The 26,806-nt window shown below is 61.3% G+C and overlaps 1 protein-coding gene across 1 annotated transcript; it reads left to right on the top strand.

Annotated features, from left to right (window-relative positions):
- Window positions 1–3,076: 3,076 nt before the first annotated feature.
- On the top strand, window positions 3,077–24,772 carry AHNAK2 (AHNAK nucleoprotein 2). The gene is made up of 7 exons (XM_059915144.1): window positions 3,077–3,141; window positions 11,429–11,487; window positions 11,603–11,701; window positions 12,466–12,549; window positions 13,413–13,563; window positions 13,950–14,134; window positions 14,291–24,772. The coding sequence occupies exons 4-7, from the start codon at window positions 12,535–12,537 to the stop codon at window positions 24,338–24,340; spliced, it is 10,401 nt and encodes a 3,466-aa protein (XP_059771127.1). The 5' UTR covers window positions 3,077–3,141; window positions 11,429–11,487; window positions 11,603–11,701; window positions 12,466–12,534; the 3' UTR covers window positions 24,341–24,772.
- Window positions 24,773–26,806: the final 2,034 nt, after the last annotated feature.

The following is a 26,806-nucleotide window of genomic DNA, read 5'->3' as shown; positions in this document are numbered from 1 at the left end:
GCCTGGACACAGCACCGGATGTGGGTGTCCATTGCCGAGAGGATGGCCGAGGCTCAGAAAGGAGCGGCCCAGGATACCTGGGCGGGGTTCTTATTTGGGCCTCCCTGTCACAACAGTGGGGTGACAGGCTCGCTCAGCCCCGTTGTCCACTGGAGGGTCCACCCAGGTGCCGGTGTCTGCGTGGGCTGGAGGCCCCGGAGGTGAGGCCCCGCTGGGCCAGGTCAAGGCTACTTTGTTTGGGGCTCAAGCCTCCAGCTGGCTGCCCACCCCAGGGTAGGGGTCAGACCGTGAGCGGCCCACATTGGGCTCTGGGTGCCCTGCTCCTCCTACACCTCCCCCGACCCTGGCTGATGCCCTTGTTTCCCAAGAGCTGCCAGCGCTGCCAGACCTTTCCAGGCGGGAAGAGGATGGCCCCCCACCAGGCACCTGACTGCGGGACCCCTCCAGGCGGCTCCCCCCGCACCCCCGCCCCGGCAGGCCTTGCTCCTGGGTGGCAGAAGCACCTGCGGGCTCCTCCGTGACACAGCCCCTGAGAATGCCCTGCTTGCCCCACCTCCTCGCCAGCTGATTCACTATCAGCTGCCCCTGGCCCTGCCATGCCCTTTCCCACGGTGACTCCAGGGAAGGGCCCGGAGTCCAGGCGGCTCTGAGCTACGGCTGCCTGTGCAGCGGGGGTCGGCGGACACGTGCTGGGCAGCTGGCATCCAGGCCTGGAGGTGTGGCAGCTCAGCAGCTGCCCTGCCCACCGTCCCTTCAGCTGGCCCGGCACCTGCCTGGAGCCGGGGGACCGGCGGGTGGGGTCCCCGGGAGCCGAGGTGGGCAGACAGGGCCCCCTCAGCCAGAGCCCTTATCCGCTGCGGAGCCGGCTACCCGCCTGCGGGACTGACGCCAGCCCAGGGGCGGGGTGGGGAGTGGCCCCCTGACTCTCGCCGCTACCAGATCACAGTGGTCCCGACCCGGAGCCCCGTGCCAGCAGCTGACTCCTTCCCTTCCCAGCCACTTCCCATCGCCCTGGGGCTGCCCCCGCACAGCACTGCAAGGGCTGCTGGCGCTGGGCTCCTGAGGGAGCGAGTCCAGGGTCTGAGCCGGGGCGGGGGGGGGGGAGTCTGGAGAGGGCTTGTGGGGGGCGGGGTCAGAGCACAGGGTGTCGGGGAGAGTGTGGTTGAGGCCCCCTCCAGCCAGTGGGCGGGGGGTGTCTGGCCGCAGGAGGTGGGAGCCCGGCCAGGCTGTCACAATGGTCCAGGGCCCGGTGGGTGGCCGCGGGGGAGGTCGTAGGGTTCAGGAGGATGGGGGACGGCTTGATTGGGATGGAGCGTCCAGGCTCAGGAGGGGACGAGGCAGGGTGACCCTGCTGCGTGCCAGCATCTACCCCCGCCTCCCAGCTGAGTCAGCTGCCCGGCCCTGTGGGGGGGTAGGGGGCGGGGGATTTGGGGGTGTCGGTAACAGTCTAGTGGGGTGTCGGGCAGTAAACAAAGAATTCCCAGGTGAGAACTGTGTGGGCCGGTGGAGTAGGTGAGGCCGCTGGCCAGCAGGCCTGGCCGGTTTTCCTGTCTCAGTGTGACTAGAGTCTTTTATGACCGTTAGGTTTTCAGGGGGGACAGGCCGGGAGGGCCCTGGTGCTTCTCCTCCTTCAGGCCTCTCCCCCAGTTTTCCCAGCAGTGCCGGCTGCCTCGAGCTGGTGGAGCCCTCTGCCTACCCGGGGGCCCTCTGAGCGGCCAGGGGCCTCCCCCTGCTGTCACCCCACCTCAGGCCGCTCTGGGCTTCCGCTGCCCGGTGGGGGCCCGGCCTCCCGGCAGCTGCTTTCGGTGCCTGTTGCCCTCAGTTACGCAAGGAGCCCTCAGCTCTGCGGCCACCATCGCAGGCCTGGTGTGTCTGGTGGGGGTGTAGGTGTAGGTTCGGGCTGACCCATCGCCGCCCTTGAACCCCAGCCTGGGCCCCTCAGCTGTGCCGGCCTGCTCCGACCTGCTCGTGGGATGCAGGTGCCCGCAGCCAGCTGGGCCCCACCCCACGGGGCTGTGCGGTGCAGGGCGGGGCAGCCCCAGGACCAGCAGCAGATCTGCAGATAGGCCAGCCCGTGGGCCTGCCTGGGCCTGCCGGGCCTGCCCGGGCTCCTGAAGCTGGGAGGGGCCTTGGAGCCAGAGTCCGCGTTCTCCCGCCCCGCTCAGGGGTCCCCCAGGGCAGGGGCTGGGAGTCCTGGGGGGCAGAAGGGTGAGGTGACAGGAGGGGGCGGGCCAGGCAGGTGGCGTCTGGGGAGCGGGGGAGTTGGGGGGTCTGCAGCGCGTGTTCCTCAGTTGCCACTTATATCCAACGACTGGGGAGGGGTTGGTTAAAGCTGCTGGTTCCGGGGACCCACCGCACTCAGCTCATCAGATGCCCTGGAACTTTGAGGGATGCGTTTTGGCTGAGAGGGCTAGAAGGTGGCCGGGGTCAGGCTGCCCTCGAGGGGCATGGGCAGGGGGGCAGTGGCCAAGGCCACCTTCCCCAAGGTCACTGGCCCAGGCCATGGGTGGGCTCGGTCTGGCCCTGCTCTGGCCTTTGTGGCCTTGGCTGTGGAAGGGGCTGGCTGTGCCCTGGGCGGTGGTCTCAGCAGAGCCTGAGGGGCCGTGCAGCACTGAGGTTCCAGAGGGAGCAGTGGCCTGTGCCCATCCTGGGTCCCTCCTGGAAGGGCCTCCGTCCCTGCCTTGGGCTATGCCTCCACATCCCTCCCCTGCACCCCCAGCCCGACAGCCCTCAGCCTCTGTCCCAGGCTCGTGCACAGCTTGCCAGGACGGTCCTGTGTGACATCTGAGCCTGTCCACACAGCAGGACTGGACTGGACCGGGCCGGGCGGGGCGGTGGCAGTGACTCACACATCCCCGAGCTGGGCGGTGTTTCCTCCCCGAGTCAGCTGCTCGGCCTGGGGGGGCGCTCTGGGGGAGGGGTGGGGGCCTGGCCCCGCTGCGGGGGCCTGTAAGGGGACCCGCCCAGTCCCTCTGGTAGGGCGAAGGGGGCTTGGCGGGCTCTGGGCCCCGCGGAGAAGGGGGCCTGTGGGCGGGGCAGTGGAGGGAGGGGCCGTGGAGGGGAGGAGTGGGGAGGACGGCCAGAGGGAGCTGCAAACCTGGGATCTTCACTTCGGGGCAAGTTGGGAGGACGTCGGGTTCGGTAAGCGGCTGCGCTGTCTTCTGTACCCACCCTCTGCCCCCTGTCCCCTGCCTTCTTCCTGGGTTTAGCCCTGGGGCACCTGACCACCTCAGCAGGTGGAGGGTGGGGGCACAGGGTTGGGGGGTGGCAGAGCTGGGCCGGGCATCTCCCTGACTCTGCCCTGCTTCAGCTCCAGCCAATGTTGGAGGTTGCCCAAGGGCACCAGCATGGCCATTTCAGTCCCAGGACAGGCAGATCCCCAAGGCTGGACCGTGTGGCCTGCAGGGGGTCCTCAGAAGATGGCCGTTTGGTGCACTGGGAACCCTGGGGGTTGGCGGGAGGGCGCTTGAGACACGCTTACGGGCAGGTGCCAGGTGGGTGGTGGGGGCCCGTGGTGGTGGGCCGCCCTGTCACAGGGTCACACTGTGCTGGGCATCTAGGTGCTGGCCTTTCAGCCCAGACAGAAAGAGACTCGGGCCCGCTGGTCCTGTTGGAGTGGGCAGGAGGTGGGGACGCCCCTTTCGGCTGCCGGGCCCATGGAGGTGGGGGACTGGAGTGCCTGCTTCAGGTCTCGGTGTCTCCAGGTGCAGGAGGAGAAGCGCCGGGCCCACCTGCTGGCCCTCCCAGCCCTCGAGACCCCGCTGCACCCTCAGGCTGGGCGGGACTCACCTTCCCTTCCTCTGCCCACCTATGCCCAGCACTAGCATGCACCTACTGGGTGCCGGGCTCTGAACGTTTGTGAGAATGTTCTAGGGACCAGGGACCAGGCAGTGGCCAGAGGTGATGACAGGGTGGCCAAGCTGGACCGTGAGATGGCGGAGGAAACTGCGTGTGGAAGGGACAGAGGTCGGGCGAGAGCCTGCGCTGGAGGTCAGCTCCGAAGGTCTGGGGCCCAGGCAGCAGCGGCACAGACCGGGGAGGCTGCCGATGATGGCGGGCCAGGCAGACCGACAGGCCGGAGAGGGCGATGGGAAAACCTCCTGGCCGCAGCGGTGGCTGCAGTGGCAGCGGCTGCGGGGTGGGTGAGGAGTCCTGGCCCCCAGGCCCAGGCGGGCTGAGGCTGCTTCCCGAAGCCTTGGAGGCAGAACAGGAGCCTGTGGGTGTTGCTTCAGAAAGTCTGACAGTCTCGTGACGAGTCAGCAGAGCTCGGCACTTTCCTCGTGGGGTTCCAGGATGGGGTGAGGCCAAGCGTCCCGTGTGCTGTGGGCACCGGGCTCCAAGCCCGAGGGCAGCGTCCCCCGAGGAGGGAGCCTACATCCGGGACTCCCACCCCCTCGGCTCCCTGGGCCGGCCGGGGGCCTCAGCTGCGGCTGTGCACATTCACACACACACCCAGCACAAGCACGAACACCCCGTGAGCAGAGGCCCTCGTGCTCGTAAACACACACACGCACGCGCGCGCGCACGCAAGGCTGGACACTCAGGCCGCTACCTAGGGCCCTCCTTTGTTCGCAGCTCTCCTCCCCACCGCTCTCACAGCCCCCCAGTCCCACCGCGGCCCTCGTGACACCCCAACTTGCGCCCACACCCGGCCCCACTTGGAGGCTGGAGCTGGGCCCTGGCAGCGGCCAGTTTGGATGCAAACTTGGGTTCTGTTTAAGCAAAACTGCCACACCCACGAGTGGCCCTGCTCTGGGCCCCCTAAGAAGCCGCACTTGGCTGTGGGCTGGCGGGAGAGGCCCCAACTCAGTCCGGGGCCCAAAGGGCAAGGTAAGTATGGGGAAGTCATCCAGGCAAATGCCCCCTTCCTGCGTCCCCCTCCACCTGGTGCCCCTCAGCCAGCATCGCACATCTCCTCGGCTCTGCCCCCTCCGTAGACTCACTTCCTGGAGGTCCCACCCCGGAATATTACAGTTCCCGGGAGTGAAGCTTTTCAGCTGACGTGGTGCCAACCCCCCTCCCCCAAGTGCCCCGCTAGGTAGTGTTTGAGGCCATGGAAGAGTTAGGGTGAGGGGCTGGGGCCACAGCAGGGCCTTGAGCCTCGAGGAGGAGGGGGAAGGGCATTTGGCGAAGTACCAGGTGCCAGCAGCGGGATCTGCTGGGCCTGGCTCAGCATGTCACCTCCACATCCTTCTCTGTAAAGTGGGGCTTTGGTGACCTTATTTTATTAGTCATTATCCGAGGCGACTGCGGGGCCACGGCCAGGCCAGGCAGGCTGTTGGGACACCTCCCATGCTCTCGGGGTGGGGCCCCAGGACATGGGGGCTCGCAGGCCAGTGCTCTGGGGGGTACTTGAGTGCCTCCTTTTCCCTCCCCAGGGGCATGTCTGAGGCTGGCAGGGCTGCTGGCAGCCTTGCCCCGTGGCAGGCAGGATTTCCTCCTTCCTGTTTGTGCATCTCTGGGCCAGGCTCCAGCCAGCCTGGGGTTCTGCCCTAAGGGTGCAGAGGGACCCTGAGCTTAAAACCACAGCCGGGCATCTTCCCAGCGGTCTGAACTTGGGCGAGGCCTGTCCCCGCCTCCCTGAGCCCCGCTTTTTGTTCCTACCTTGGGTGTAGGGCTCTTGCACCCAAGGGGGTGGCTGGGAGGGCAGGACTGGGCCGGGTGGGGGCCCAGAGGCAGGAGCGGTGGTCCAGCTGGAGCAGGGCTGGCTGAGCCTCCCCCGCCCCCAGGTTCCCGGCTGTTAACACCTTTCCTCACCCCTGCCCTGGAGCGGATCTGGGGGTACGGCTTCTCAGGGCCCGGGGGTCCCCGCCCGAATTCGGGGCCTTCCACCGCATCCCCCCTGGCACACAGCGCCCGGCCCAAGGCCCCGCTGGCTGGCCCGACCGCACACCCGCTCGGGGTCCCCTCCTCCAGCAGCCGCGGTCCAGAGCCTCCCCAGGTCTGGGCGGACCCGGACCGCCGCGCTCGCCCCCAGGGACACGCCTGCCTGCCCCGCGCGGAGGGCGGTCCGGGCCTTGTTTTGCTGTGACTCAGAGAAGGCTGCGGGGCTCAGGGGAGGCCGGGCTGCCTTTCTGGGCGCGTCCCCGCAGCTCCGCAGACCTCCCCGCCCCTCTGCCGGCTGCCGCAGCCCCGAGCCCAGGCTGGTGGGGACCCTCCGACGCCCCCAGCCGGGCACAGGGTGGGAGAGGCAGCCCCGCAATGACCGGTCCCGGGCTGGCCGGGGTGGGAGCGCGGCCACCCTGGACTCCGCCCGCCGCGTCTAGTCCCCGCGCCGCCCCGCGGGCTGAGCCACCTCGGGCCAGTGGCTTCCCCTCCCCCAGCCTCAGGTTCCTCGTCGCTCACCCACAGCGCGCCCACTTTGGGGATGGGGGTGAGGGTCTCGGCACAACTGGAAGGGAAACTGCGGCCGGAGAGAGTGGGGTCAGCTGCCCTTGCCCTTGGCTCCCGCGCAGGGCAGCGGGCTCGGTGGGGAACAGGCTCTGATCTCCACCGCTCCCGCGGGCGGGGCCTGAATCAGCCTGGGACTCGCTCCCCCCCCCCCCCGCCGCGCTCCCCCCCAACCCCGCCTCCTCCACAACCCCCTCTCCGCGCCGCCCCCCCACTCCCCGCGGTCCCTCTGGGCTTCCGGGTGGGCAGAGTAGCCCTCTGACATCCATGGGGAAATCAAGGCTCAGAGAAGGGACAGGCTTGCTCAGGGTCACACAGCAAATTGGCCAGAGAGTAGCAGCCAAACCTGCACTCCCGCCAGGACTGGGCTTCCCCCGTGTGCTGCACGGGGACAGGGACGTGCCTGGTGCCCATGCCGGCTCCCCGGCCTGTGGGACAGGGATTCCCTCCCGGCTCTGAGCCCTGCTGGCTGCGGTGGGTTGGGAGTGGGCACCCGTGTCCCCTCCTCACCAGCAATGCAGTCACAGCCACAGAGGCTGAGGCTGAGCCCAGGGCCAGACCTAGTGTGAGATCCTGGGCTGCTTCTCCTGGAGTACTGAGTACAGTTCCGGGGGCGCTGGGCCTGGAGTTGCTTGTGGACCGGTTTTAAGGAAGGGCTTTGGTTGTTGAACCATCACAGGACTATTTACGTAGCCTGTTTCTCTTTGTGCGGTGCTCGCAGCGTTGTTTCTCTAGGAATATGTCCAATTCCTCTACATTTTCAGATTTTTTGGCATAAAGTTTATAATTTCCTCATTTCCATTTTATGTAGAATTTAAACATTTTGGGAGAAAGGTACAAATCATGTGTGTGTAGCTGGATGCATTTTCCCAAAGTGGACACACTGGTGGAACCAGTACCCCTTACCCCCACCAGAGGCCTCTCCCCCTCTGGTCTGCCCCCTCCCAGAGGACTTCCAACACCAGTGCACCTGTGAACTTCGTGCAGCGGGTTCTGTTTGAGTCTAGCTTTATTGCCGCACTAAGTTTGTGAAATTCACCCACACTGTCTGTGGACGCAGTTCATCGGACAGAGACTCCCAAGGTTTTTTCATTCTACTGTTTTTTTTGGCGATGCTGCACATCATGTGGGCTCTTACTTCCCGGACCAGGGCTCGAACCCGTGTCCCCTGCATTGGCAGGCGGACTCTTAACCACTGCGCCACCAGGGAAGCCCCTAATTTAATAATTTTAACAATTAATCAGTTGTTTCCTTTAGGGCTAGTGTTGTCTGTGTCCTGGTTAAGAATTGTTCCCCTATCCCCAGTGTCATTTCTGTTTATCTTCTGGAAACTGTATCATTAAACTTTGGATCTGCAATCCACATGAAATTAATACTTCCTGGGTCTGACCTAGGGGTCGAGATCAATATTATTCCTTGTGAATTTCCAGTGGACCTCACACTGCTGACTGAAAATATAATTACTTTCCCACAGCGCTATATCTGTATGAGTCTGGTTCTGGGACCTTTGTTTTGTGCCATTGGTTTTATTAATAATTTGCATTTCCCTGACGACTAAAGAAGTTGACCATCTTTTCCGTGCTTACTGGTACACCTTCTTTTGTGAAGTGTCTGTTTAAATCTTTTGCCCACTTTTAATTGAGGTTTTTTATTTTTTGTCTTTTTCTATTGATTTGCAGAAATTCTTCTGGATGCAAGTTCTTTGTCAGATATACTGAATTGCCTTTTCATTTTCTAAAGAATGTCTTTCAAGAGAAGTATTTAATTATGATGAAATATGATTGATCAGATTTTCTTTTATGATTCACACCTTTTGTATCCTGCCTAAGAAAACACTGCCTCCCCCAAGGTGGTGAAGAATTTCTCCTCTGTTTTCTTCTAGAAGTTTTATAGTTTTAAGTTTTACATTTAGCTCTATGATTCATTTTGAGTTAATTTTTACATGTGCTATGTTGTAAGGGTCTAGGGTTTTTTTCCCCAAATAAATATCCACTTGTCCCAGCACCATTGTTGAAAAGACTATTATTTTTCTATTGAAATAATTTGGCTGCTTTGTCAAAAATTAATTGATCTTACAAAGTGTGGGACTATTCTGGACTTTCTATTCGTTTTCACTGATATTTGTGGTTATACCATGCTGTCTTGATTCCGTTGAGAGTCAGAGAAAATACATAGTTGATTTGAAATGGTCTTAATTATTTTAAATTTACTGAGACATTTAAATGAGCCAGCATATGATCTATCTTGGTGAATGTCCCATGTGCACTTAAGATGAATGTGTACTCTGCTCTTGTCAGGAGGAGTGATCTGCACTGTGGTCTCATTGGTTGATGGGTGGATCACTGTTCTTACCTATTCTGTTTTGTAAGGTTATCGATTACTGAGAGGAATGTTACAATCTCTATTGTAATTATGGATTTGCCTTATTTGTCCTTTCATTTTTGCCAGCTTTCACTTCAGTGCTTTTAGCCTCTGTTATTAGGTATATACAGACTTAGGTTTGTTATTTTTTTTAATGAATTGTGCCCTTTATTATTATGAAATGATTAGTTTTTGCACTGTATGTATTTTTTCTTTCCTTTTTTTTAACTTCTTTATATTTATAGTCCATTTCTCCTAGATAGCATGTAGTCAGGGTTTGCTTTTTAAATTTAATCTGATAATCTCTACCTTTTTGATTGGAATTTTAAGTCCTTTTATATTTAATGTATTGTCAAAATGGCTGGTTTAAATCCTACCATCTTGCTAATTGCTTTCTATTTTATTCCATCCATCCTTTGCTCCTCTTTCCCTGGTTCCTTATCTTGTTTTAGAATTAATTAAGTATATACACAGGTATATAATTACTTAATAACATACATTACATATATAAATATAAATTTTGTATTTATAAACTAATATAGATGTATACGTTATAATTAATTATATATTAAATTTATATATTAATGTAAATTATTTATATACATTATATATATGTATAAAAACAATGTGTATTTTTAGTATTGCATTTTATTTCCACTATTGGCTTATTAGCTACACATCTTTTTCATCTTTTTTTTTTAAATAAATTTATTTATTTTATTTATTTATTTTTGGCCACGTAGGGTCTTCATTGCTGCTCAGGGGCTTTCTCTAGTTGCGGCGAGCGGGGGCTACTCTCTTCATTGTGGTGCGTGGGCTTCTCATTGCAGTGTCTTCTCTTGTCGTGGAGCATGGGGTCTAGGCGCGTGGGCTTCAGTAGTTGTGGCACGTGGGCTCTAGAGCGCAGGCTCAGTAGTTGTGGCACATGGGCTTAGTTGCTCTGTGGCATGTGGGATCTTCCTGGGCCAGGGCTTGAACCTGTGTCCCCTGCATTGGCAGGCAGATTCTTAACCACTGTGCCACCAGGGAAGTCCCTATCTTGCCTTTATTTTTGAAGGACAGTTCGCTAGATATAGAATTCATGGTTAACAAAGTTTTTCTTTCAGCAATTTGAATATATTGTTCCACTTTTTTCTAGTTTCCGTGGTGTCGACTAGTAATTGTATTGCTGTACTATTAAATGTGATGGGCCATTTCTCTCTTGTTGCTTTCAAAATTTTCTCTTTCCCTTGAACATTTTGATGTGATTGTCTAGGTCTGGATCCCTTTGTGTTTATCCTACTGGGGTTTGTTGAGCTTCTGAGATCCGTAGATTGTTTTTAGCCATTATTCTTTCAAACATTTTTTCTGCCTCCCTCTCTCTCTGTCTCTCTCGTTTCCTTCTGAGACTTCAACTACACATATATTGGTGTTCTTAATGTCATCTCACAGATCTCTGAGGCTTTATTCATTTTCCTTCAATCCTTGTTCTTCAAATTGGTCAATTTCTATCAATCTACAGGTTTTTTGTTTTGTTTGGTCTTTTTTTTTTTTTTTTCTGGCGCACTGTGTGTCTTGAGGGATCTTAGTTCCCCAACCAGGGATTGAACCTGCGCCCTGGCAGTGAAAGTGCCGAGTCCTAACCACTGGACCACCAGGGAATTCCCCTAATCTACAAGTTTTTTGCTTCCTTCCACTGGCATCTCAGCTCTGCTATTGAGTCCCTCTAGTAAACTTTCAACTTCAGAGTTTCCATTTGGCTTTTTTTTTTCTTTTTCTTAATATAATTTCTGTTTCTTTATGACATTCTTTCTTCATTGGGCCCTTGTCATCATATTTTTCATTAATTCTTTAAACATGGTCTCCTTCACTTTTTTTTTTTTTTTAATTACAGTTTTATTTATTTATTTATTTTTGGCTGTGTTGGGCCTTCGTTTCTGTGCGAGGGCTTTCTCTTGTTGTGGCAAGTGGGGGCCACTCTTCATCGTGGTGCACAGGCCTCTCACTATCGCGGCCTCTCTTGTTGCGGAGCACAGGCTCCAGACACGCAGGCTCAGTAGTTGTGGCTCACGGGCCCAGTTGCTCCGTGGCATGTGGGATCTTCCCAGACCAGGGCTTGAACCCGTGTCCCCTCCATCGGCAGGTGGATTCTCAACCACTGCGCCACCAGGGAAGCCCCTCCTTCACTTTTTTGAATAAATTTATGAATGTTGCTTTGGAGTCTGTGCCAAATCCAACAGCTGTGGACATTCAAAGATTGTTTCCATTAACTGCTCTGTTCCTCAGTGTGGATCATACTTTCTTGTTTCTTTGCATGTCATGTAGTTTTCTGTTGAATGCTGGACATTATAGTTTATATATTATAGTAACTCTGGATTCTGACTCCCCATCAGGGTTGTAGTTATTGTTTTATTTGTGTGTTTGTTTAGTAACTTTCTTTGACTAAATCTGTGAAGTCATCTACCTTGTCTGAGCCCGCCCCCCCCCATCCTGGCTCACTGCCATCACACCTGATCTCGCAGCCCCCCCGGCTCAGTGGCTGTGGGTCCTCCCCCGACCCCTGCATGTGCTCCCAGACCCAGTGTCCAGGGTTACACCACCGCTGCGGTATCCAGCCTCTCCTGGGCCCCTACCCCCAGCTCCACCCTCTGCTCTGCCCACCTGCAAGGCCCCACTGACTCATCCTCTCCCTTTGCAGTGTCTGGCCGGCAGTTGCAGCCTGAGGAGCCAGATGCAGAAACCGAGGAGGACCACTGTGTAAGTGAGGTCCAGGGAGCATGTGTGCCCCACTCGTAGCCCCCACCCCCCTCCTTTCCTGGACTTGAGCAGAGCCCGAGTGGCTGAGGGTGACCTGATTCTCTCCTCCTGCCAGGTGACTGAAGGGTCTGTGGATGAGATCATTCGGCCCCGGCCACAGGGGTCCTCGCCTGTCTACGAGTACGTGACTGAGGGTGCCAGCTTCGGCCTCCCGGTAAGCCTGCTCTACAGACACCCACAGGCTTAGGGAAGGCTCAGGTGTGCGGCCACAGGTGACCACGCCTCCTGCATCCCCCTGTGTGGGCAACTCACGCACGCACCTGTGCAGCCACACTGCCCTGCCACGGCGGTGTCCACTCGGCTGTCTTCTCTGACTCCTCGGTCCTTCACTGGAGCCCTCCCATCAGCTGGCCAGGACACACTTGAGATGGCACACGTGTGTGTGGGGGGGGAACAGACCTTGTGCTCCTGTGTGCGACGGGGCACAGGATACGTGCACACACGTGCCCTCTCTGACGAGGAGACACAGACAGGGTCCTGCGGCCGCCTCTGGAGACACCTGGGGGAAAGCATGGACCAGGTGTGTTTACTAAAGGCCTCATTCTTTTTTCAGAATTGTTTACGTACTTACTTCTTTTGGCCATGCTGTGCGGCATGTGGGATCTTAGTTCCCTGACCAGGGATCGAACCCGCGGCCCCTGCAGTGGAAGCACAGAGTCCTAACCACTGGACGGCCAGGGAAGTCCCAAAGGCCTCATTCTTGTACTGTTTCTTTTTTGCCCCCTCTACTTGCGGACACGAGGACTGGGCCCTGTGGGACTCACCAAGGCCCAGAGTCACCTTCCCCCTGGAGGAACTCAGCTCCCCCTGCACACAGTGCACTCTGGGGGATCTAGCCCCTGAGCTGGGGCCTCCCCGAGTCCCTCCCGTCCCCTGGGCTGGGGCAGGTGGGTGACCCGCTGTCTGTCGCTGCTGCAGGAAGACACGCCAAGGAGGCGGAGGTCCTGGTGGAAGCGGGATTCGGGGGATTCGCAGACGCATTCCAGGATGAGCCGCCTGGAGGTGGGTGTGCCGGGAGCTGATGTGGGGGGGCGGCCCGTCCACACGGGCTCCAGCGGGGGAAGCCAGGGCCAGAGCGAGAAGGCGAGGAGCCGGAAAGCTGTCAGCGTGCCCCTGTGCCCTGGGGAAGGGCGTGCCACCTCCCTCATCAGGCCTGGGGGTGGGTAGGGCCTCCAGAACACTGGTCCAGGCCTCCCCCAGACCCCTCTACTCTCATGGTGAAGGGCCCAGACTGCTGACCAGATGGACCCGGGTGCACGGACCTCAGTGTTCTCAGCTGTACAGTGGGTACGGCTGCTGCCTGCTGCATCCAAGGCCACGGAAGGGGCTGGGTTCTGTAGGCTCCCAGCCAGGAGGGTGCGCTGCCTGCTGTCATTGGCGGCCCCAGCAATTCTAATGCTCTCCCAGACCCAGAGGAGCTGTCGTGTCCGAGGTCAGGCTGGCCCTGCCGTTTCCGGTATTTTCCTCGGCATTTATGAGCCGCCTTGGTCTGAGCGCCGGCTGCCTTGTATGTGACGGGTGCTTGGAGTGAGTGTGCTGGTGAACCAGGAGCTGATAAAGGAACGCTTTGGCCACGTGCAAGCAGAAGACTCTCCCCTCTGCTTGCCAAGCCCCGCTGGGCCCGGATGGCCGGGGCCGGGCTGCTCCTGAGTCCTGGCAGGTGGGGACGGGGACAAGGGAGGCTGCTCCCAACTGAGGCGGCTGCAGCTGGCTTCCCGCGGAGCCTGGACCCTGCGCCCGGGCTCAGCTGCCCAACGATGGGAGGACTCTGGGGTCCCTGGCCTCAGAGGCGGCAACCTCCCAGCACCCACGCCCACTGGGGGATAGGCGTATGCTCACTAAGGCCTGATGTGCTTCCGCCCTAGTCCACGCAGGAGGCGACGGGTGGGACACTGAAGACCAAGGTGGAGGCCGGAGCCAGTGGCTACATTGTCACGGGCGGCGGGGACCAGGGGATCTTTGTCAAGCAAGTGCTGAAGGAGTCCTCAGCTGCCAAGCTCTTCAGCCTGAGAGAAGGTGCCATGGCCCCATCCCCATGTCCCCGTGGTCCCATCAGGATGGGGGGGGGCCTGAGGGGGACGAGCCACAGTGGACTCAGCATGGCCCCATCCCCATGTCCCCGTGGTCCCATCAGGTTAGGGGGGCCTGGAGGGGGACAGGCCACAGTGGACTCAGATGAGCCCCTAGAGACTGCTTAGCTGTGTCCAGGCTGGGGCCACTCGCTCTAACAGGTTTTCTGCTTGGAAATGGGGGCTCCTTCCCACCCGGGGCTCAAGAGGAGGAAGGGGCCGGGCAGCCCGAGCGGGGTCGCCTTCTCGGTCACGCACCCCTGTGGACCCCTCCCGTGAGGCCCGACGAGGTCCGGGACACTAAAGGGCGGGGGCCGCTCTGTCTTTGTCTAGGGGATCAGTTGCTCAGCACAACCATCTTCTTTGACGACATTAAATATGAAGATGCTCTGAAAATCCTTCAGTACTCAGAGCCTTACAAGGTTCAGTTCACAATCAAACGGAAACTTCCTGCCAGGGAGGACGAGGAGGGAGCTTCCGGCGGCGCTCAGCGTGGCTCAAGGGACAGCAAGGAGCAGGTGAGTTTGCGTGGCCCTGCAAAGCTGGGCCCTGGCCGGGCTCCTGGTGCCCAGGCTGAGGCTGGGATGGGACCCCCACTGCCCGCTCCCATCCCCCGAGCCCCTGCCTCCGACTCCCTGTACGGGGGGCCAAAAGGTTCTCTCTCCCTGTTTCAGGACCAGGATATCGCCGACGGGTGCACGGAGACCCCCACGAAGACGTTGCAGGAGGACGGAGACCAGGAGAGGCTCGTCTCCAAGCCCAGGGAGGGCAGAGGCAGGCAGCCCCAGAGGGAGCGGCTCTCCTGGCCCAAGTTCCAAGCTCTGAAGAGCAAGCGTGGGCCCGGGCCCCGGAGGTCACACAGCTCTTCGGAGGCCTACGAGCGAGGGGACGTGCCTGACCTGCCCCCCACGAGCACAGACACGGAGGCCCAGCTCACGGAAGAGGAGCAGGTGCCAGGAGCAGGGCCGGGCAGCCAGCGGAAGAGAAGTTTCCCAAACCTGAGATTCCGGGTGGGCTCAGGGAAGGGGCTGTCGGGCAGGGGAGCCCACGGTGGGACAGTCCAGGCTGGGGTCCTGGTGGAGACGGGGCCCTGGGATGCCGGGCGCAAGGCCGCCAGGGCTGCCGCACATGGCGGGAGAGAGGACAGGACGGCAGGGGTGCCAGAGGAGGCCGACCCCACCATGGAGCCCGGCCTCCCCAGTGAGGGAGCCCCGGGGGAAGGGGCCGGCCCAGCCCCAAGACAGAGCGGGGAGGGGGCCAGGGAAGGCACGCAGGCGCTGGAGATCGGCATTGCCAGACTGTCTCTGCAAGACTCAGCAGGCCGAGGCAGCCACCAAAACCACCAGCCAGAATTCCACGTCCGCATACCCATTTTAAAGCCACCCAAGTTTGGACTTTACAAAGAAGAAGTGCTCGAGAAAGAAGGGGACACGACAGCTCTCCAGGGGGGACCATGGCAGAGAAGGGTCTCTGGTGAGGACGCGGAGGCCAAGGGGGAGGACGCAGGTGAAGCAGAAGCGCACAGGACCAGACAACCCCCAGTCCATCAGGATGCTCTGCCAGCACAAGCGGGAGGAGACACGGAGGAAGATGCAGCCCGGAAGGGAGAAGAGGACAGCGAGGCGGGGGACCCGCACACGGAGGAGAAGGAGGGAAAGACGAAAATGCTAAAGCTCAAGCTGCCCTCCTTTGGGTGGTCACCAGCAAAGGAGGCAAAAGGAGACAAAGTGACACAACTCCAGGAAATGGAGAAGGAAAAGGAAAGCAGCACCACAGTAGTAACATCAGAGACAGACATAAAAGGCAAATATGGACTAGAGACAGACAGCAAGTTCAAAATGCCCAAGTTCAGGATGCCGTCCTTTGGGGTGTCAGCACCCAGAAAGTCTGTCGAGGCCGCCGTGGAGGTGTCCGTGCCCAAGGCCCAGGCCGAGTTGACCCTACCCTCGGTGCAGGCCAATGTCAAGACCAGTGACCTCAGTATCAAGCTGCCTTCTGCCGAGCTGGAGGTCAAGGCCGCCGAGGTGGGCGTGAAGCTCCCAGAGGGCCACATTCCCAAAGCGGAGCCCAAGGAAGCGGCCGCGGGAATCGGACTCAAGGGCCACCTGCCGAAGGTGCAGGCGCCCAGCATCAAGGTGCCCAAGGGGGACATCAAGGCACCCCAGGTAGACATCAAGGGGCCCAAAGTGGACCTGAAGGATGCCAAGGGCGAGGTGATGGCCCCCGAAGTGAAGGTATCACTGCCCAACGTGAAGGTGGACACCCAGGCTGCGAGCACCAAGCTGGAGAGTGACATGTCACTTGGGGAAAAGGAGGTGGCCGCCAGAGACAGCAAGTTCAAAATGCCCAAGTTCAAGATGCCATCCTTTGGGGTGTCAGCGCCCAGCAAGTCCGACGAGGCCGCCATGGAGGTGTCCGTGCCCAAGGCCCAGGCCGAAGTGACCCTGCCCTCGGTGCAGGCCAACGTCAAGACCAGTGACCTCAGCATTGAGCTGCCCTCCGCCGAGCTGGAGGTCAAGGCCGCCGAGGAGGGCGTGAAGCTCCCAGAGGGCCACATTGCGGAAGCAGAATCCAAGGAAGCGGCAGCGGGAATTGGACTCAAAGGCCACCTGCCCAAGGTGCAGATGCCCAGCATGAAGGTGCCCAAGGTGGACATCAAGGGGCCCAAACTGGATTTGAAGGACACCAAGGGCGAGGTGACGGCCCCCGAAGTGGAGGTGTCACTGCCCAGCGTGGAGGTGGACACCCAGGCCATGGGCACCAAGCTGGAGGGCGACGTGTCCCTTGGGGACAAGGAGGTGGCAGTCAGAGACAGCAAGTTCAAAATGCCCAAGTTCAAGATGCCGTCCTTCGGGGTGTTGGCACCCAGCAAGTCCGTCGAGGCCGCCGTGGACGTGTCCGTGCCCGTGCCCAAGGCCCAGGTCGAAGTGACCCTGCCCTCGGTGCAGGCCGACGTGAAGACCAGTGACCTCAGCATCGAGCTGCCCTCCGCCGAGCTGGAGGTCAAGGCTGCCGAGGTGGGCGTGAAGCTCCCAGAGGGTCACATTGCAGAAGCAGAGCCCAAGGAAGCGGCAGCGGGAATTGGACTCAAAGGCCACCTGCCCAAGGTGCAGATGCCCAGCATGAAGGTGCCCAAGGTGGACATCAAGGGTCCCAAACTGGACCTGAAGGACGCCAAAGGCGAGGTGACGGCCCCCGGCGTGGAGGTGTCACTGCCCAGCGTGGAGGTGGACACCCAGGCCATGGGCACCAAGCTGGAGGGCGACGTGTCCCTTGGGGACAAGGACGTGGCCGCCAGAGACAGCAAGTTCAAAATGCCCAAGTTCAAGATGCCGTCCTTCGGGGTGTCGGCGCCCAGCAAGTCCGTCGAGGCCGCCGTGGAGGTGTCCGTGCCCAAGGCCCAGGCCGAAGTGACCCTGCCCTCGGTGCAGGCCGACGTGAAGACCAGTGACCCCAGCATCGAGCTGCCCTCCGCCGAGCTGGAGGTCAAGGCCGCCGAGGTGGGCGTGAAGCTCCCAGAGGGCCACCTTCCCGAAGCGGAGCCCAAGGAAGCAGCAGCGGGAATTGGACTCAAGAGCCACCTGCCCAAGGGGCAGATGCCCAGCATCAAGGTGCCCAAGGTGGACATCAAGGGGCCCAAACTGGACCTGAAGGACGCCAAAGGCGAGGTGATGGCCCCTGATGTGGAGGTGTCACTGCCCAGCGTGGAGGTGGACACCCAGGCCGCGGGCAGCAAGCTGGAGGGCGACGTGTTCCTGGGGGACAAGGAGGTGGCCATCAGAGACAGCAAGTTCAAAATGCCCAAGTTCAAGATGCCATCCTTCGGGGTGTCGGCGCCCAGCAAGTCCGTCAAGGCCACCGTGGAGGTGTCCGTGCCCAAGGCACAGGCCGAGGTGACTCTGCCCTCGGTGCAGGCCGACGGCAAGACCAGTGACCTCAGCATCGAGCTGCCCTCCGCTGAGCTGGAGGTCAAGGTCGCTGAGGTGGGCGTGAAGCTCCCGGAGGGCCACCTTCCTGAAGCGGAGCCCAAGGAAGCGGCAGCGGGAATCGGACTCAAAGGCCACCTGCCCAAGGTGCAGATGCCCAGCATGAAGGTGCCCAAGGTGGACATCAAGGGGCCCAAACTGGACCTGAAGGACGCCAAGGGTGAGGTGACGGCCCCTGACGTGGAGGTGTCACTGCCCAGCGTGGAGGTGGACACCCAGGCCGCGGGCAGCAAGCTGGAGGACGACGTGTCCCTTAGGGTCAAGGAGGTGGCCGCCAGAGACAGCAAGTTCAAAATGCCCAAGTTCAAGATGCCGTCCTTCGGGGTGTCGGCGCCCAGCAAGTCCGTCAAGGCCCCCGTGGAGGTGTCCGTGGCCAAGGCCCAGGCCGAGGTGACCCTGCCCTCGGTGCAGGCCGACGTGAAGACCAGTGACCTCAGCATCGAGCTGCCCTCCGCCGAGCTGGAGGTCAAGGCCGCCGAGGTGGGCGTGAAGCTCCCAGAGGGCCATATTGCAGAAGCAGAACCCAAGGAAGCGGCAGCGGGAATTGGACTGAAGGGCCACCTGCCCAAGGTGCAGATGCCCAGCATCAAGGTGCCCAAGGTGGACATCAAAGGGCCCAAACTGGACCTGAAGGAGGCCAAGGGTGAGGTGACGGCCCCTGACATGGAGGTGTCACTGCCCAGCGTGGAGGTGGACACCCAGGCCGCGGGCAGCAAGCTGGAGGGCGACGTGTCCATGGGGGACAAGGAGGTGGCCGCCAGAGACAGCAAGTTCAAAATGCCCAAGTTCAAGATGCCGTCTTTCGGGGTGTCAGCGCCCAGCAAGTCCGTCGAGGCCGCCGTGGAGGTGTCCGTGCCCAAGGCCCAGGCCGAAGTGACCCGGCCCTCTCTGCAGGCCGACGTGAAGACCAGTGACCTCAGCATCGAGCAGCCCTCCACAGAGCTGGACGTCAAGGCTGCCGAGGTGGGCCTGAAGCTCCCAGAGGGCCATCTTCCCAAAGCGGAGCCCAAGGAAGCAGCAACGGGAATCGGGCTCAAGGGCCACCTGCCCAGGGTGCAGATGCCCAGCATCAAGGTGCCCAAGGTGGACATCAAGGCCCCCCAGGTGGACATCAAGGGGCCCAAAGTGGACCTGAAGGACACCAAGGGCGAGGTGACGGCCCCTGACGTGGAGGTGTCACTGCCCAGCGTGGAGGTGGACACCCAGGCCGCGGGCACCAAGCTGGAGGGCGACGTGTCCCTTGGGGACAAGGAGGTGGCCGCCAGAGACAACCAGTTCAAAATGCCCAAGTTCAAGATGCCGTCCTTCGGGTTGTCGGCGCCCAGCAAGTCAGTCAAGGCCACCGTGGAGGTGTCCATGCCCAAGGCCCAGTCCGAGGTGACCTTACCCTCGGTGCAGGCCGACGGCAAGACCAGTGACCTCAACATCGAGCAGCCCTCCGCCGAGCTGGAGGTCAAGGCTGCCGAGGGGGGCGTGAAGCTCCCAGAGGGCCATCTTCCCGAAGCGGAGCCCAAGGAAGCAGCAACGGGAATCGGGCTCAAGGGCCACCTGCCCAGGGTACAGATGCCCAGCATCAAGGTGCCCAAGGTGGACATCAAGGCCCCCCAGGTGGACATCAAGGGGCCCAAACTGGACTTGAAGGACACCAAGGGCGAGGTGACGGCCCCCGATGTGGTGGTGTCACTGCCCAGCGTGGAGGTGGACACCCAGGCCACGGGCACCAAGCTGGCGGGCGACGTGTCCCTTGGGGACAAGGAGGTGGCTGCCAGAGACAGCAAGTTCAAAAGGCCCAAGTTCAAGATGCCGTCCTTTGGGGTGTCAGCGCCCAGCAAGTCAGTCAAGGCCACCGTGGAGGTGTCCGTGCCCAAGGCCCAGGCCGAAGTGACCCTGCCCTCGGTGCAGGCCGACGGCAAGACCAGTGACCTCAACATCGAGCTGCCCTCCGCCGAGCTGGAGGTCAAGGCCGCCGAGGAGGGCATGAAGCTCCCAGATGGCCACATTGCCGAGGCAGAGCCCAAGGAAGCGGCAGCAGGAATTGGACTGAAGGGCCACATGCCCAAGGTGCAGAAGCCCGGCATCAAGGTGCCCAAGGTGGACATAAAGGGGCCCAAACTAGACCTGAAGGAGGCCAAAGGTGAGGTGACAGCCCCCAACATGGAGGTGTCACTGCCCAGCGTGGAGGTGGACACCCAGGCCGCGGGCACCAAGCTGGAGGGCGACATGTTCCTGGGGGACAAGGAGGTGGCCGCCAGAGACAGCAAATTCAAAATGCCCAAGTTCAAGGTGCCGTCCTTTGGGGTGTCGGCGCCCAGGAAGTCCGTCGAGGCCGCTGTGGAGGTGTCTGTGCCCAAAGCCCAGGCCGAGGTGACTCTGCCCTCGGTGCAGGCCGACGTCAAGACCAGTGACTTCAGCATCGTGCAGCCCTCCGCTGAGCTGGAGGTCAAGGTCGCCGAGGTGGGCGTGAAACTCCCCGAGGGCCACCATCCCGAAGCGGAGCCCAAGGAAGCGGCAGCAGGAATTGGACCCAAAGGCCACCCGCCCAAGGTGAAAATGCCCAGCATGAAGGTGCCCAAGGTGGACATCAAGGGGCCCAAACTGGACCTGAAGGACGCCAAGGGTGAGGTGACGGCCCCTGACATGGAGATGTCGCTGCCCAGCGTGGAGGTGGACACCCAGGCCGTGGGCAGCAAGCTGGAGGGCGACGTGTCCATGGGGGACAAGGAGGTGGCCGCCAGAGACAGCCAGTTCAAAATGCCCAAGTTCAAGATGCCGTCCTTCGGGGTGTCGGCGCCCAGCAAGTCCGTCGAGGCCGCCGTGGAGGTGTCCGTGCCCAAGGCCCAGGCCGAAGTGACCCGGCCCTCTCTGCAGGCCGACGTGAAGACCAGTGACCTCAGCATCGTGCAGCCCTCCGCCGAGCTGGACGTCAAGGCTGCCGAGGTGGGCGTGAAGCTCCCGGAGGGCCATCTTCCCGAAGCGGAGCCCAAGGAAGCAGCAACGGGAATCGGGCTCAAGGGCTACCTGCCCAGGGTGCAGATGCCCAGCATCAAGGTGCCCAAGATGGACATCAAGGCCCCCCAGGTGGACATCAAGGGGCCCAAAGTGGACTTGAAGGACGACAAGGGCGAGGTGACGGCCCCCGGCGTGGAGGTGTCACTGCCCAGCGTGGAGGTGGACACCCAGGCCGCGGGCAGCAAGCTGGAGGGCGACGTGTCCCTTGGAGACAAAGAGGTGGCCGCCAGAGTTAGAAACATTAAGATGGAAGGCGGAGGTAATATCCAAATCAAAAAATCACATTTTAAAATTCCCAAATTCTTCTCTTCATCTGGCAAATCCTTCAAAAGTTCTGCACCAGTAGATGTTAATTTTGGGGTTTCTCTGCCCCCAAGTACCTCTGTCACGTTCTCAGAATTTAGTGGTGGTGGATCTTTGACGCAGGATTCGGCCACCAGGGAGCCGTCCGTGCCTCTTCCCTGGTTGGGTTGGCCTGGTTTTTCTGGCAGCCTTGATCTCAGTGGTACCCATGCCGAGCCTGCCTCTCTGTCTCCTGCCGAGGGCATCATACTCACAAAATACCAGGTGACTCTCCCCGGAGCCGCCGTCCCCCCGGAGCTCCCTCTGGAAGCAGCCCCTTGTTCCCAGAACGATGCCCATCTTCCCAGCACAGAAAGTTCTGCCCGTCTCCCAGCCCAGGAGAGAGTTTCAGTGTCCCAGACTGACTGTCCCGCAGGCCCTGTGGACCCCATGTTTCTTGCATCGTACGGTCGGGTGAGTTTTCCTAAGTTTCATCCACCAAAGTTCGGGTTTTCTGTCCCAGAAGCAGCCGATGCAGAGGTGGAGGCCGGTGCCGGGGATTGTGCCCCCTCTCTATCCACTACTGGCCCTGCCCGGGGCCTGGACTCCACAGCCGTGCCGTGCAGCGCGGGGCCGTCGGCAGTGGCTGCAGGTGAGACCCCAGCTAAAGATACTGAACGTGGAGGGAAAGACAGTCCCTTAAAAATGCCGTGGATCAAGCTTCCGTCATTCATGTGGTCCCCAAAGAAGGGGACGGTGCCCCCAGGGGACCCTGAACGCAGCCTGGACACCGCAGAGCTCGGCGTGGCTGTGGACACGGGTCCCAAGGGCATGCCCCCTGGGTGTCCTGTGTCTGCAGCGGAGGTGGCAGTGGACGCGCTTCCGGACAAGGACGGAGAGGGGAGAGGCATGAAGTCGCCTGGCTGCGCCGTGCTGGAACACGCGCCTCCCACAGCGCCCGCTCCAGAGGGAGGGCCCGGCCTGCCACGGGGAGACCCCGCTGCTCCACGCTCTAGGCCCCCGGCGGGCGGTGGCGCCTGTGCCACAGAGAGGGCTGGTGGTGCAGCTGGTGCTGGGGGCACCGGCACGGTGGTCGGCCCCCCAGAAGGAGCGGGCGCGGACCTCCGTCTGCCACAGGCCCCCGCTCCCCTTTTGGACTTTGCCAGACCCGACCTCAGACCCAGCAAGGCCAAGGTGGGGGTGAGCTCGTCTGCTGGTGGCCCTCCGTCTCTGGGACACAGCAGCCAAGGGCACGGGCTTCGGGACGGCTCGGCAAGCCAGCCTCTCGGCGAGGCGACGGCCCCCTCAGTAGGAGACCCCCAGCAGCCGTCCTGCAGCCCAGCAAATGTGGACGTCCCTGCGGTGGAGACCGCGGCCTCGCCTGGGGGCTGGTTCAGGGTGCCCACGCTCCACCGGCCCAGCATCCGGCGCCCCGCCAAGGAGAGGGGGGCGGCTGGGGCTCGGGGGGCGCCAGTGCCCGCGCCTGCCGCCAGCGCACTGAGGGAAGGAGAAAGGCCAGCTCCAGTCAAGGGTCAGGGGGTTCCTGGGTCAGAGGTGGAAGAAGCTATGTCCCTGCAGCCCCCAGAGGCAGGGGCAGACGAGGCAGCTGCGGAGCTCGCGTCCTACGCAGACGCAGACATTCTAAAGAGAAACCTTGAGGAAAAAGGCTCAGAGCCGCACCTCTCTGCTGCAGGGGTGCCCGCTGCGGACCTTTCCCCTTCCGAGGTCAGGGTCCGTCCAGGCGAAGGCTCCCTGCCTCTTCAGATGCCCAGCGGCAGACTTTCAGGAACCCAGGCTCCACTGGGAGAAATGGGCACGGCTCCTCCTGCTGGTCCTGCAGGACTGGACCTTGCTGCGGGGGAGGGGAGGGCAGAGGAACGGTCCTCCCAGCCTGAAGGCCCCATTAAACTGAAGGCGTCCAGGACCGACGGGCCGTCCCAGGTTTCTGTCGTTAACATGGGTCAGCCCTGGGAAGGCTCCGTGGTAACTGTCAAACTGCCCAGGATAAGCGTGCCAAGGTCCGCCTTTCCCGACCCCAGCTGCGAGGCTGACATCTTTATCCCCGCCGTGACGGAAGTGCGGTGCCCAGCGAGCAGCCTTGCCCACGCCCTGCACGAGGAAAGCCCGGGAGTCTGGGCTGCCAGCATCCTGAAGGCAGGTGCTGGGACCCCCGGGGAGCAGCCCATGACCCTTGACTTCTCCCCGGAAGCTTCCCCCATTTCCAAGGTCAGAATGCGCACTCAGCACGCGCAGGGAGAGAGCCCCGAGGTCGCCGTCCACAGCAGGGTGACGGCAGAGTTGGCTGACCTCTCAGGACCCGAGGCTATTTCCACCCGGGTCGTGCGGCAATTGGAGATCCCCGCCTCCGAGACCCAAACGGCTTCTTATGGGTTCTCGTTGCTAAAGGTGACGATGCCGGAGCCCCGCACGCAGGTGCGTGTCCGAGACTCCCGGCTGAGGGAGGGCCTGCAGGAGGCTTCCAAACAAGCTACCCCGGGAGCAGACCCCGCTTCTGGAGATCTGCAGCCGGACACCGGAGAACCGTTTGAAGTGATCTCGTCCAGTGTCAACGTGCCTGGACGGCCAACATTCACGCCCAAAGTGCACTCTGGCCACCAGGGTGCCGACAGCTGCTCGGACGACGAGGAGGCTGCAGAAATTCTCGAATTTCCCCCTGAAGACGAGAGCCAGGAGGCAGCTGCCTGCCTGGCAGAGGAAGGCAGGGCTCCAGAAGAGAAACCAGAGGGTAAAAGATCTTCCGGGCTGTTCAGGTTCTGGCTTCCGAGCACTGGGTTTTCTTCCTCTGCCGAAGAGACACGTGCTCATTCCAAAGATGAAGCCCGCTCGTTGGCTCCCGTCCAGACACAGCCTGGGGCACGGCCCGAGGCAGAGCCACCTAAGAAGCCCGAGAAGGCGGGCTGGTTTCGATTTCCCAAATTAGGGTTCTCCTCCTCTCACACCGAGAAAAGCAAAAGCTCTGAAGACGAGGCAGCTCTGGCAGAGCAAAAACTCCAAGAACAAGCGGTCACGTTCTTCGATGCCCCAGAAAGCTTCTCCCCAGAGGACAAGGGGGCCGGGGAGCCGGCGGAGACTGCGGGCGCCAGGCCGGGCGCCAGAGCGGTGACCACGTCCACAGCAAGGACGGAGCTGGGCCTGCTGGAGCAGGACCCAGAGGGCGGGATGAACCTGCACCCGGGCCCACCACCAAGCGAGGACAGACGGACAGACGAAAGGAGGCCCTGCGAAGCCGCCACCGTGAGGGCACGTGTGTCCACCTTGATTCACAGCACCGAGAGCAGAGCAGAGGTGCCTGAGCGCGGCGGGGCCCCACCCTCACACAGCCCTCCCAGAGCGGGGCCCCAAACGTGCCGGCGCCCCAGAACCTCGGCGGCAGAGGCGGCGTCCGGACTCCCCACGAGGCCCTGCGCTCCTGAGGGTCCTCGTTAGACACGCGTTCCTCGAGATCCCGGCCCGCGAGGCCCTTGCGAACACAGCTGCTGCTTGCAGAAGGGGCTGTGACGGCTGTGGGTGCAGAAGTCGTTTGGGGTTCAGCTCCTATCCTGCTGCTGCTTCCTGGGGAAGGTAGTTTCCCTGTTTCCGGCGGAGTCCGGCATATTCCAGGAAACCCCCTTCCCTGCTCGCTTAGAACCAGCTCACTCCGCTGTTGGATGTCTCGCCGCGCAAGCTTTGGAATGCGTTGTGTGACGATGCACGCGCCCTGGGCTGGGGGCGGGCGAGCCAGCAGAGGCCGTTCAGACGGCCGTGAGTTCCCACGAGACGTCTGTGGGCGTCCGCTTGCCCGCCGGCACCCCCCCGCGTGCCCGGCCCCTCAGTGTACCCGCCGCCGCCAGGCTGCAGACGGGACCTATTTGGCTGCTGCCCGGACCCTGGACGGGCAATAAAGGAAGTGCTGCTTCCCCAGTGATGACTGCGAGGTGTTCTGTTCTGCGTTGGAATTCAGCCCCGCTCTCCCCCCACGCGCTCTGTCCTAAACGCTCCTAGGTTGCTCTGGAAAGCAGAGTCAAGGGTGGCTCACTCATCCGTTTGTCTGTCCAGACCCTCCTCTGAGCCAGCGGCTGCGAGAGACCAAGAGGAAGAAGGCGAGGGCCCAGGAGTCCACAGTGTGGCCGGGGACACAGACACACCCCCCACCCCCAGCTGGGAGGCAGCGCAAGGCGTGGGTGGTGGGCAGAGCAGGGACAGCACACAGAGGGGCCCTTGGCCTCGGGGGCGGGGGATGGGTAGCTGGGTCCTGGGCCACGATGGGGGCCCCTCTCAGAGGCTTCCTTTGCCGTGGTGGCCCTCCTCCCCAAGCAGCCCACGGGAAGCAGATTCAGAACAAGGTTGAAGGGGTTTCCTACAAACTTCCAGGGGTCAGATCTCCTCCCGGCTGCCTTCAGGCGCCCCTCAGGGGCCCGTGGGCATGAGGCGCTCGGAGGGGGAGCTGGAACCTGGCCCACCCCCCTTCTGCTCGGAGAGGAGGGGCTGCCCTCATGGCTGAGGCTACAGGAAGAAGAGCAGGGCGGGGGCGGCGGGGGGGGGACGCTGGGCCCAGAGGGCATCTTGCTGCTGCCAGGGCTGCCCCCCCCAACCCCCCTCCCCGTGCTGCCCTGAGAGAGCCTGGGAGGCTGGGTCCTTCCCCCTGGCCACCGTGGGAAGTCCCATCTCCCGTGGCCGGCTGGGGGTCCCCCAAGGTAGGGGATGTGGAACCCTCTGGAAGGCGGGGCGGGGGGAGGGAAAGCTCAGTGGGGACTGGGTCCCGCAGTCAAGGAGGCTGCAGCAGCCTCTCGCAGCCCCAGCCTCGCTCTGCCCATCAGACCGACGTGGGGAGCACAGCCCCCCGGGAACACTGCGGTGGGGGTCCGCCTGGCTCCGTGGGTGTCATTCCTCTCCGAACCCAGAGTCAAGGCATGAGATACCGTAGCCTCGGTGCTGGAGGCCGAGCAGGCAGCTGTCAGCCCGTGGGGAGCCGCTGACAGCACAGGCCCTTCCACCTTCCATGTGGCCTCTGCTCCGTGTGACAACGTGCGTGAGCCACCTGCACTGTGCCAACATCACCGCAAATGAGTGGCTTGAAACAACACACATTTATGATCCCCCAGTCTCTGTGGGTCAGGACTCCAAGCACAGCTTAGCCGGGTCCTATGAGGCCGCCATCAAGGCACTGGCCGGGCTGCCGTCTCATCTCCAGACTCAACGGGGGAAGGAACCACTTCCCAAACTCACAAGGCTGCTGGGTGCAGGCTGGGTGCGTCCTGGGGCCCTGTTTCTTGCTGGCTGGAGGCTGGAGGCTACTCCTGGGGCCCTGCCCTGCGGGCCTCTCCATAGGACAGCTCACGGGAGTTTCCTTCATCAAACCAGCAAGGGTCGGCCCCCCGCAAGATGCTGTTACCACCTCATGTCACATAACCACCTCTGCATTCTACCTGTCGCAGGCGAGGTAGCTGGTGCCCTCCCTCGACGGAGGGGTCACACAAGGGCCTGGGTTCCAGGGTCCCAGGAGGCAGGGTCTGTCCCCCACACCCCAGAAGGGGTCCCTGGGGCCTCTCACGCCTCATCAAGCTGGGCCTCCTGTGATGGGGGTCTGCTTTGGAGGCCTTTGAGGCTGCCACTGAGGTGTGGTCCCCAGACCCACAGTGTGTGAAGTGGGCCTTGCACTGGCTGCGGCCTTTCGCCCTGTTGCCCCGCCATAGCCTGGCGCACAGAGCCCTCCTGGACCACGGCTGATCAGCCGAGGCAGCAGAGGGCCTGGGGTCTGCTGCTCCTGGGGCGCCGCCCTGCAGCACAGTTGCGGTGGGAGCGGGGTGCCGCCAGGGGCAGCTCACGCACAGACCAGCTCCCAGAGGCCCTGGGCGCCTCTCAGGCCGCTTGGAGCCGTGGCACTCTCTCCAGATCCCCGCGGGTCTGGGCAGG

Source organism: Balaenoptera ricei, chromosome 2, assembly GCF_028023285.1.
Source record: "Balaenoptera ricei isolate mBalRic1 chromosome 2, mBalRic1.hap2, whole genome shotgun sequence".
Classification (NCBI taxonomy): domain Eukaryota; kingdom Metazoa; phylum Chordata; class Mammalia; order Artiodactyla; family Balaenopteridae; genus Balaenoptera; species Balaenoptera ricei.
The sequence above is the reverse complement of the archived record's forward strand: the minus strand, read 5'-3'. Positions and strand labels throughout refer to the sequence as shown.

What these genes read in the sequence shown, in the direction of transcription:
- AHNAK2 (XM_059915144.1), top strand. An exon ending in GCTCTTCAGCCTGAGAGAAG is followed by an intron (nt 13,564 to 13,949) that starts GTGCCATGGCCC and finishes GTCTTTGTCTAG; the next exon opens with GGGATCAGTTGCTCAGCACA. An exon ending in CAAGGGACAGCAAGGAGCAG is followed by an intron (nt 14,135 to 14,290) that starts GTGAGTTTGCGT and finishes TCCCTGTTTCAG; the next exon opens with GACCAGGATATCGCCGACGG.